The 12,335-nt window shown below is 34.8% G+C and overlaps 1 protein-coding gene across 1 annotated transcript; it reads right to left on the minus strand.

Annotated features, from left to right (window-relative positions):
* Positions 1-3,420: 3,420 nt before the first annotated feature.
* LOC25493189 (pentatricopeptide repeat-containing protein At5g14770, mitochondrial) lies at positions 3,421-9,702 on the minus strand. Its single transcript, XM_024782739.2, has 5 exons — positions 5,795-9,702; positions 5,230-5,466; positions 4,638-4,703; positions 4,437-4,510; positions 3,421-4,097 (listed from the first exon to the last, which is right to left on the minus strand). Exon 1 carries the CDS (start codon positions 9,518-9,520, stop codon positions 6,446-6,448), a length of 3,075 nt encoding a protein of 1,024 aa, XP_024638507.1. The 5' UTR covers positions 9,521-9,702; the 3' UTR covers positions 3,421-4,097; positions 4,437-4,510; positions 4,638-4,703; positions 5,230-5,466; positions 5,795-6,445.
* Between the last annotated feature and the right edge of the window lie 2,633 nt (positions 9,703-12,335).

Consider the following 12,335-nt stretch of genomic DNA (forward strand, 5'->3'; position numbering starts at 1 on the left):
TTCTTATCTATTTGTTACATGTGTTATTTGTATTGAAAATTGATGGCATTTTGGAAAAGAGAAAAAGTCAGCCCAAAAGAGTTGGAAGAGGTTATTTTCTTTATATATAGTATAGATATATGTGACAATGCAATTTGAAAATAAAAAATCTTTCGTTATCTTAAGATGTTTTTGTTCATTGGATGGTGGAGATTGAGATCTAAAAGTCATCTTAACTCCATTCCCATGTAGGGGGTGTTTTGGAACATTGAGAATGTGGTTTTACCAAGGGAAAAGAAGTAATAGACTTTAAATTTGCAATGAAATTGACATCGGAAACAATTGTAATTGTTAAGTTTACAAATAGTTTGCCCCACTATAATCGCAACTATGCGAAAGTACTAACGATACAAGGAATCAAAGTGAGAAAATACAAGAAATTGAAGTGAGAAAACACAATAAATCACAACTACCTCAGCTATTGAAACACTTCGCCGTCGATTTGTTCTCCTATCGCAAGAACTTGCAAGATATCGAAGAGAGAAATTGCAAGAAATCGAAGTGAGAAAACATTAGAGTTGTTGAAAACAAATACTTCGTCGCCAATTTTATCTCCTATCGCAACAGTCTTCTCCAATTACACTTCCCATTCGCCGTCGTTTTCTTTCTCTTCGAAACATTACTTTCAAAATCCACCCCCAATTCTAAGTTTTGATATTATATCTTTTTTTTTCTTCCTTTTTTATTTAATTTTAATGTCAAAATATTAATTTGCTTTTATTATTATTATTTTAATTGTTCAGTAGTATGGCCACATGTGTAATAGGTTGGCCACTTGTCAAAGTCAACCGGTCAACTAACGGAAAGGCAAACTTATATTAACATTGCAAATGTTTTGGACTAATATGAAACGTTTTGGACCAGCTTATATTAATGTAGATCCATAACAATCATATTTTTAACTAACATAATTATATTTGCCTACACACTACTTGCAATAAGGTCTTAACATGAACAATTATATACGTTGAGGACTAGTTAATGTAAATATTTGAATTCACTAGGATTCTTTTTGTGTTTGTATGTTATGGTTATGACCATGAATAAATAAGAATAATTAAAACTACTGAGTGGTTGATGTATACCTGTTTTGTTTCAATTTTAACAAAACGTAAAAAACATAGAATCTATCTGTATAATTTATTAAAATAGAGTTATAGATTTATTGTTGACACATCGTCATTGTTTTGTCATATAATCATAATTTTCTCATGTCATAAATTTTTTGATTTGTCACTCTTGAAACATATTCGTCCACCCATCCCTTAAATTCTCTTTGTGTAAATTAATGTCTTATTACTTATATTTTTTATATTTGCTACAACAATTTCCTACGTTTTCCATACACAAACTTTATATCCTATGTTTACACTAAATTTATAAATAAATTAATCGTGTCTTTCGCAATTCATCTGTTTTCATTATTTCTATTTATAAGCTACTTATATTTTCTTCATATTGTTGGTATGTTTACGAGTCTTCCTCCAACTACTATGTAACACACAAACACATTCACTTGGTCACTCATCCATTATATTTTTGTCAATAATAAAGTTCATGGTGAAAAACAAAACCAAATAAAAGAACAACTAGTACGTCCAAACAAAAGAGGCATATAAATTCCAATTAATGTATAATGTATATTTTTATTACTGTGTTATAGAGGCGTGTTACAATATACGTTGGAATGTATATATTTATAACATCAAACATTTTTTACTCATTCTGAGATCTTTAGAACCACATAGTTAGTGGTTTTGAAAATGAATTAGTTTTTCATCGCTCAGTTTTGAAAATGAATAGAACCACATTTTTTACTCCTTGCCTAAACTTAATTGCCTATTTGTCGATGCCAACTAACAAAATAATTATTTTTATACATTGCTAACGAGTTCTTCCAAGACACTCTTTAAACATTTAACATTAAGAAATTATTTTTAAAAAAGTCAAACAGTTCAATTTCCAATGCAACAAATAAACAAATTTTCATAGAATTTACCATTTAAGATTTTTTTTTTGACAAATCCACTTAAGATTCTTAAATAGTGTCTTAGAGACACTCATTACCTTTCTCTTATTAGGTGTAAACACTAATACATGCAAGATTGAAACTAACTTTACCTCCCACTACTTTCTCACCGTCAAATTTTGCCAACCAAGCCAATAAACACCCCTTATTTTGTCCCCTTTATGGAGCCCCACAAAAAAAAAAATCTAATATATATTTCATTTTCTCCCCCTTAAAAAATTGGAAGAAGGAACACACAACGGAATATGCATGAACAATTTGAGCAACAAATTTAATTAAAGCTTTAATACTCCACGCAGAAATTCTCTTCCACTCTGACTTATGCATATTTCAGGAGTTTGGGCTTCACTTGTATACAAACAAGTTTCAAATTGGTATAATTTGATGCATGTTTTTTTTACTTCGGATTATATAATCAGATGCAAAATTGAAAAAACAGGGAGCGTGTGAGAGATTTAGAAGGTGGAAAAAGAAAATCTCTATCAGCTTTTTCATGGATAAAAAATGTTATCAAGAAACATTTATTCCAATATTATATTTTATTATAACAATAACATTTAAATTTAAATAAAATGGGTCTCACATAAAGGGTGGATTCTAGGGTGAGGGAGCAATTAAGTCCCTCATTGGTGGACCATGTCTAACAACCTTTAGATTAATGAGTCCCCAATTTTTATCATACACCTTTCTGCACTTGATCAGTTTTCTTTCTTCTCCATCCTCTGCCTTCCTTCTCAAATCTCATTTCATTTCAATCCATCATGCATAATTATTCCAATTATTCCTCAATAATACATTTCCTTTAAATTTATGAATTATCTTTCAAAAATTATATGTATCGTTCACCCTCAAATGTCCCATAAAGGGTGTTGTTCTATAACTCAATCATGCTACAAAGATCTGATTTATAAGTCATACCTTTATTTATTTTATTGGAAACTTATAACCTTTTATGGTTAATTTCACTTGTAAAATAAATTAAAAAATTGAACACTGCAAAGGGATTTTTTTTTAGGCAAAAGAATTAAAGTTTTTAAATTGATACGGTGACTGAATTTCATTTTAATCTTTGTTTGCTTGCAAAATCAAGGATTGTGTTTTTAACCCACGCAACAGTATATGGAAATAACGTCACCATAGAGCCATGGTTTTACTGGTGAGAGAAGAAGATATTTGTGATCCAGTGTAGATAATGTACAATATGATGTGTGTACTTGATTAATCTGGCGCCTCTTAATGGTGGTCCACCGATGAGGGACTTAGTAGCTCCCTCACCCTAGAACCCACCCACATAAAGTGGTGAGACCTACATTAATTTCATCAAATAAGAGAATAAATGTTAGAGAGAACAATAAAAAGAAAGTGTTGTTAGCACTCGTCCTCACCAATTCGTCTTGGGGAACAGAATTGGCAAATAATCACAATTGAGAACTGTCATATTCAATAGTAATAGGTTGGATCAATTGGGGAACAAAATATGGTTGTACTTGTACGTTGTACCATCACTTTGAGTTGGAAAAATAAACGCTGAATCAATTCTAAATTCCAATAGATTGGGTTGGTTACTCTTGAGTATCAATTGCATTGCATTGGACTTGCCTCACCATCTTGTGTTGTGAACCGGTCTCAAAGCATATCCATCAATTGGGACCACCACGATGCAAATCAATGTTTTTACCGGTGCTTCACCCCATTTCAGTAGAGGAATATACATTGGTTACAAAATGTGGGTGTTGCTCTATGTTGGCGGCACTGAGCTCGGTGACAAAAATACTGAGGCCAAGTACTCGCCCGTTTAAGTTGAAATGGTCCCAACCCAACAGCCACCACCCTTCACATTGTTGAATCAGTAATATATACATATGCATGCCCCAGCAACAATCATACTAGCAAGTGAGATTAAAAATCCTGTTACTTCTGTCAAGGAATTGCTGTAGCATTTCTACGATATCTACCAGAAGATGCGAATCCTTGAAGAATTCGTGAATGTTCTTGCTTCAAACGTTTATACGAGAATCCCTGAAATGGCCTGATTCACATAACAAAAATAGCGAGTTAATGACCAACGGTGAAGAAAAATAGTTACCATGTATCATGTATGAGAATAAACAACTTCAAAAAAAATAAAATTAAGAAAATCAATGTCAGATGCCAATTCTATCTGTAGTGGCTTGGCAAACCATGGCCAGTCTAGTTTTTGAAAATGGAGCTACCTTCTAGATTCAAATAGATGCAAACTACCACGTGCCAGATTAGAGAGCACAACAACATGGAGACCGGAGAGTATAGAAAGTCCGCTCATTATACCACAAAAAATGAAAAGAAAATTAAATATACACAATCTTCTAATCAAAATAATATAATAGACCTGGGAGAACTCTGCCATCTCTGAATGCCTTGGCCATGCATTGTTCTTTGACTTCCAAGTGCCTTCTCAGCAGCCTGAAGAACGAAACACATCTTACTATCTTAGTACTCCAACACCAATATGGAAGAAAGTTAATCAAATTCAAGGAAGAAGGCATACACATCCATATATATTGTTTCATCATTAAAGAAAACATAATACCTGCATTTTAGCCACATTCCATGTTAATCCGGTCCCCTTACCATACACCTGGCCATCTATCTCAACCTGAAAGAGAAAACTCATTAAATCTTGCCAGAGCTTTGCTACCATTATTAAAAAAAGACAAGAAAAATGCCCTAACTAATAATGTGTCGGGTAAAACAAGACACCGTAATTAAGGTAGAGAAGGCTTCCAGGTCATCCTTTATAAGTCCCATCGGACACAAGTACGCCATTAACAAGACTACTACCCCATTCCTGAGCCCAGATTTCATTTAGTAAATGAGAATTTCCATCCAACACTCACCCCACAACTTCCCTCCTCAAAAATAAGAATAGTAAACCACATAAATAGAAGGGAAAAAATAATAGTTCAGATATTTTATCCTGGACACCAAACTGTCTAAGACAAAAAATATAAAGAAAATCCAAACATCAAAAAAATGTCTCTCAATCTTTTTTTTCTGCCCCTCAAAGGAATAAAGAACTAAAACACACAGGTTTTGAAAGAAGGCATAGCCATTTTGTAATTCAATGAGAATGTCCTTTTTAAATGAACTAGTTCAGACAACTGAAGCATTTGATTACCAACCTGTGGGGTGCATCAATTCTATCCTCAAACGAGCGCATTGTGTTTGCTACAACAAGGGTTTCATCCAGATCAAACACTATACCCAAACATCTGAGATTTAACATCACAAGGGACGAATTATAAAGTCCCATGGGAACAATAAATCCCCAGAAACATGGTCTGTCATCATTCCACGAATGTAATGCAACCAAGATGTAATTCTTCCCCGAACAGGCGGAACAGCGGCATAACCCCATTCTGTAGAGGTCAACATTGTATTAACAATTATTAATATCCAACAAGAAAATTAAGTATGGAAAGAAAATAAATGTAACGGATAACCGCGTAAATTTAAGTAAGATGACGCATATAAGATAAGGTGCATTGTAAGCCAGTGGAAGTTGGGTAAATGCTAAAGAAGCATACAGTGCCAAACAAAATTTGACATCATAAACAACTCAAACCATCTTTTCTGTATGATACATATTGGACAGATTTGCTGTTCTGTTCAAGTCAGAAAGAAAAAAAAATATTTTATTACACTTTAGACCGTAACTGAAATGTTTTATGCATATCATATATATACCTGAAAATCGAGTGTATATCAGAATTGTGTTCTTTCTCTGAAACCTCATCAGCAGTTTGGTCTATATAGCCTGATGAGTGTGTGAGAACGCTGGAACAATTTCAGAATGAACTTCTATTGCTTTAACATTGTAAATAACATGATCAATTTTAGTACACATATAGTTTCACCATCCTGGTAGCAATTGACCACTGTCATCACCACAAAAATTCATTGTTGATCCACCACATCTCAATTTTCTCACAAAATCCTCATCACACTTGGACCTAGTGGGGCATTTAAGACCGAGTTATTGAGGATTGGCTCTAACTACAGTTTCATAACCCCTGATGGTGTGTCTATCAAAGCACTTGTCATGCTTTCTTAGAAATCGTGGTTGGGTGTTACACAACCCCACAAAACCGACTTGTGAGGTGAGGATTGCCCCCACTTATAAACACTTGTTTAGGCCATCTCCCATCCAATGTGGGACTCTTAACACACCCCCTCACGCTCAGGACTAGACACCTGGAGCATGGATATAAAAGGTGGGTGACCTGATAACAGATGACCCAACTTATCTTAGAGTTGGCTCTGATACCATCTTAGAAATCATGGTTGGGTCTTACACAACCCCACAAAACCGGCTTGTGAGGTGAGGATTGGCCCCACTTATAAACACTTGTTCAAGGCATCTACCATCCAATGTGGGAAAATCTTCAACCTTCTAATCTCAGCTTTTTTGCTAAATTTAAGTCCTTTTCTCCCCATTTCTATCAGCAATTTTTTCACCTCAATTTCGTACGACCGTTTAAGTGAGCGGTCTATCTCTGGTTCATACGATAAATTGAGCCATCCACAGGTTAGAATGTCGTATGTGAAAGAATTAGGAATTCTTCCTTTTGTCAGCAAATCATTCAAAAGTTCTCTAGCTTCAATCATCTTTCCAGATTTTGCATAATCACTAATAAGCACATTATAGGTTTTTAAAGTGGGAACAAAACCTTTGGTTATCATTTCAATGTGAAGTATTATAGTTTTTTTTCTGTTTCCAACTCTACCATATCCAGAAACCAATATGTCATAAGTAGCGGCATTTGGGACAAGTCCTCTTTCGTTCATCTCACTAACTAATTTCTCTGTCTCTTCCATCATCTCTTCCATCAAACCAGCATTTGAAAGACCTCCTAAAAGGGTATTGTAAGTAGTAATATTTGGAGCAATTCCATCAACAAACATCTGTGAATAAGTCTTCAATGCCTTCTCCACGTGACTTCCTGTACAGTAACCGCGAATAAGGGCGTTGTAAGTAACTAAATCAGCTGAAATTCCACGTTTTACCATTTCATCAAGGACCACTTTTGCCTTTCTAGTCATCCCTAACCTGCAAAATACAGTGATTAGTGTGTTATACACAGTCAGGCTGAGTTCGAGGCCTGAGGCGACAAGTTTCTCGTGAATTTGCAAAATTTTGTCTGCTTTTTCACTCCTTGAATATGCTTTAACCAGAAACTTGTGAGTAATTGGGGTTGGCACAAACTCCATAACTAACATTTCATCTAAAGCACTTTCTGCTTTTTCAACTGCACCAGTTTTACAAAGCCCGCCAATCAAAATGTTATAAGTGACTGCATTTGGCATTATCCCGTAGCTCTTCATCTCATTCAAAATATCCAAAGCATCTTCTGTCTTACCTTTGATGCAGTATGTGTTAATTATAGTGTTATATGTAATACAATCTGGAGCCAAACCCAATTCTATCATTCTTGAACAAACATATCGCGGGTCATATTTCCCCAGCCTCAAGAGCCCCTTAATCAAAGCATTGTAAGCAACAACATCAAACCGGATGTTTTTCTCTTTCATTTCCTGGACAATGGAAAGAGCGGCTAACTGGTTTCCTTCTTTAAAGTAGCCATCTATTAGAGAAGCGTAATTAACGATATCCGGGTCTATACCCTTGGAGTACATATCTATAATTAATGACCGAGCTTCATCCATCCTCCCAACTCTTTTCAAGTTGTTCAATAAGATATCAAATATGACATTGCTTTCCTCCAATCTACGCGATTTCATTTCCTTACAGAAATCATCAGCAACGTCTTGTTCACCTGCCTTAAAATAGCCATCAATTAAAATTGCATAAACAATAGTATTTGGCATAACATTCCTTTGGACCATCTCCCTTAACACATCAACTGCTTTACTAAGCATTCCTTTTTTAGCATATCCATTTATAATGGAAGAAAAGGTAATAACATTTGGAGGAACATGTTCCTTCTCCATTTTTTGTAACACTAACTCTGCAAGTTCCATTTTTCCTAACTTGCAATACCCATCAAGCAATGCCGAATACGTGACACAGTTTGGGGCAAGATTGAGCTTTAGAATAGTTTCGAACACTTCCTCAGCCTCTTTAGTTTTCCCAACTTTGAAAAGTCCATCCATTACAGTTGTGCATGTAACTATATCAAAAGAAATGCCCCGAACAACCATTTGGCTTTGAAGATTAAAAGCTTCCATAACCCTCCCAGATTTGAACAGCGAGTTAATAATCGTAGCATACGAGACATGATTAGGATCTAAACCCATTTCATACATCTCTCTAAACAAAACTGCTGCCTCAGTTAGTTTACCATGCCTGCAGAATCCATAAAGAATAGAACTACAAGTAACCACATCTGGCATGATTCCATTCATAATCATCTTCTTATACAAAGAATGTGATTCTTCAACTCCAACAAACTTACAGTACGCAGCGATTAATGTTGTGTATGTGACAAGTGTAGGCTGCAAATTTTTTATCTCGTTTTGAGTTACAACATCATTATTTTTCAACCGATCTTCGTCTTTCCAAAATCCCAAAATCTCATTGAAAAGAGATTCAGCCCTTGTAAGATCACCCGTTTTACAAAAAGCTTTAAGCAGAGTATTATAAGTAACAATATCAATCTTGACATCACTCCTCCAGCTATTCTCAATCAACTCCGTTGCTTGACTCATCAAACCAGCTTCACAATACCCATCAATCAAGGTATTCAAACCAATAACATCTTTTGTAACCCCACCATCAACCAAGTTGTACATAACCCACTCAGCGTATTGAACCAATCCAATTCTGCAATAACCCTTGACTAGTATATTACAAGTGATTGAATCAAAACATAAACCTCTTTTAACCATTTCAGACAACAGACCAAAACCCTGATCAACCAACCCTTTCTGACAGAATCCCCAAATAACAGTATTATATGTAACATTATCAATATCAACAACATCGTTGTTCCTAAGATATCCTAAAGCCAAATCCAAATCACCAACTTTACACAACGAATGAACCAAAACATTAACACTGAAAACATCAGGTACAACTCCACAAAACAGCATATCAGAATACATAAGTTTTACCTGAGAAACCAAACCAGAGGCATTGAATTGATACAAAAGGGTATTCCAGAAAGGTAAAGTAGGAACAAGACCAAGAGCACGCATGTGAGAGAAAGTGGCAGAGGCGGTGGAGAATCTGTCATGTGTCAAGTAGAGGCGAATGAGGGTGCAGAAGAATGAAACATAGAGATGGGTTTTGGTGGGTGGGATAAAAATTGAATCTTTATGGATTTGGGAGGAGAATGTTCTTGTGATGGGTGTAGGGTAGAAAAATCTTCTGAGTCTGGTGGGGGGTGAGAAAAAGAATATAAGGGTGTTTGTTTGCACCCTTATTTTCTTCAGATGCATCATCATCATCATCTACTATGTCGATTCAAGTTCAGCTGCATGGTGATTGGTGAGAATGGAAGTAAGCAGCAGCAAGTAGTAACACTATGGGAGGAAAGCGGAGCTTGGGTTGAGGGAGGAGAGTTCTCTGTTGTTGGTGGTAAACGAAGAAAGAGAAAATTAACTTTTGATCCCCAATTTTACTTTTTTTGAGTTTTGGTCCCCATCAATTTTAAAGTCAAATAGTTTCGTGTTAGAAATTCTCTTTTTGAATGCAAATATGTGGAATGTTTGAGATTTTAATTCGGACCTTCTATATATTATACAATGTTCATATCAATTAATTTGTAACACTCCGTTTTCCTAATATAAAAATTTCTAATACATTTATCAGAGTAAATATCATAGACAACGGGATATCACATATAACATAATCCAAAACAGTTTAATAATAATTTAACCAAATAACTTAAACATTGCAGCGGAAATTATATCATAATTCATAAAATGTTTTGGCACGCAGGCCCCAGCAAAATATTTCAAATCATAATCCATAATATTATAAAAATAACATATTAGTCACGCAAAAGAATGAAGCATGCATAACATAAAACCCCATCCCGTTATGTATCAGAGCGACCTAGACGACACAGTGAGGCAAGGCCACTCACAACAGCAAACTGCACACTAAGCACGATCACCTGCAAGTTACCCATACAAAGGGCAACATTTTCAAGTAGAAAGGGTGAGATTTCATAACAAAATAATATTAATCAATGTAATTCGAATCATAATTAACATTAACATCATATTCAATCTTAAACAACTTTGCATATTTGATAAACAATTATCACGTAATCACATATTCAATCATCATCAACAACATAGTATCTTAGACACGACAATGCGACAATGCTCTCAGACTCCTTATATGCATGTGGTACCAATCGTCATCATAAGTATTAATATAATTTAAACGTGCGGAGGACAAAGCTCCTAATAATCGTACGGAGGACAAAGCTCCTATCGTGGTGAGGACTAAGCTCAATGAATGCTAATACATGGACTCTTATCAACAAAACATCGTAATCATCATATCAATATGCATCCAATAATTTGGAGCCAACGTTATCTTATTCATCATATATAGACATTATGCACTTAGTTAAATAACAACAGCAGCATAGTCAAGTCACACAACAACAGGATGATATCATTATATCAATTGCAATTCAATAGCATCATAATATTTAATTCATAACTTACATAATGTATAATACATTAATTCATGCTCAATTAATATCAACATATCTTAAACGGCTTTACAGATTGCATTAAACATCATCATTAGGTCTCATTACCAACTAGGGGTTCACTCTTGATCAAAACGTGCGACACAGATCGCACAAACACTCAAGGCACTCCAATCTGGAAGTGCTCGCGAGGCGAGAGTATCTACTCGCCATGGCGAGTACCAGACAAAACCAAACTAAAGTTGTTCTAGGTTTAATCTAGTCCTACATTCATCCCTTATCATTACTAGATATGTTCAGGCACTCAAAGGCACTCAAGGTCCAACTAAAAAGTCGAAAATACAAAATCTAACATGCTCTCTGCCTTAGCTCGCTATGGCGAGTAAGGTTGCTCGCTGTGGCGAGCTGCATTGTACAACTTGCGAGGCGAGGGAAAAGGCATCGCGAGGCGAGCGATGAATGTCGCTACGGCCAGACTTCCTAATTTCACAAAAAATCAGCGATTCACATGGTTCTAAGCCTGATATTGATTCCAAAGTTCGACCTAAACATTATCTAAGGTCTAGGGGCACTTTCTACATCAATTTATCCAATTCCTACCGTTCGATTATCAATTCTAGGGATTTTGACCTAGTTTTCGTTTTCTCCAATTCAATCCTAAAGCTTGCTAACTAATCATCAGAATCACAATCAATTAACATTACCGAGTTATTAGTCTCACCCTTACCTGGTTATGAAGAAATCGCAGCCCTCTCTTTGATCTTCTCCCTTCTAAGCTTTTTCTCCCTTTTCCAAAAGTTTTCACGTACAATGGTTTTTCTAACAATTAGGTCTTCCCCTATTTATATCTCTTCCTAATAACTTATCTTATCTCACTTTCTCCCCCAAAACTATCTAAAATCTCAAAACAACCCTTAACTAAATATTTTATATTATTTTCAAATCTTTATTTTATTTAACAATAAAATAAGTCTCATGTCCTTATCAAAACCTTCAACTCATAACTTATCACATTATCAAAACACGTCAAATCTTTCAAATCAACTTAACTCTTCTAAATTCAACAAAACTCACATATATATTATAAAATTAATTAAATAATTAATTAAACGAAAGTGGGCGTTATACAATTCATCTGAATTTACGAAAATCTCATCCATGATATGCAACGACGTGACAGTTTGGATGGACACATTTATTATACATGTAATTTTTTTTAATTCAACAATAAAAAATTAACACTAAAAAAACAATTCTTTTAAAGCTTAATAGCAGTTTTAGCCCCCTAACTTTTCTAAAGTTGCGATTTTGGCCCCCTAAAGGAAAAAACTACAAAACTGCCTCCTAAGTTTTGCACATGTGGCTGTGACAATTTTAGCTCCCAAAATCGCAACTTCGTGAAAGTTAGGGGTGAAAACTGCTATTAAGTCTTCTTTTAATCTTTATAAAAAATAATAAACATTAAATTAAACCAAAATTCCATTTTTCATTTTCTCTTTCACTTGATTTAAAAACAATTATGTTAAACTTTTTAATCATGTGAAAAAGAGAACTAGAAGTGAGATTTCTGATTTAATTTAAAAATAATTAACGTG

Source organism: Medicago truncatula, chromosome 4 (assembly GCF_003473485.1).
Source record: "Medicago truncatula cultivar Jemalong A17 chromosome 4, MtrunA17r5.0-ANR, whole genome shotgun sequence".
In the NCBI taxonomy this organism is placed as follows: Eukaryota; Viridiplantae; Streptophyta; class Magnoliopsida; order Fabales; family Fabaceae; genus Medicago; species Medicago truncatula.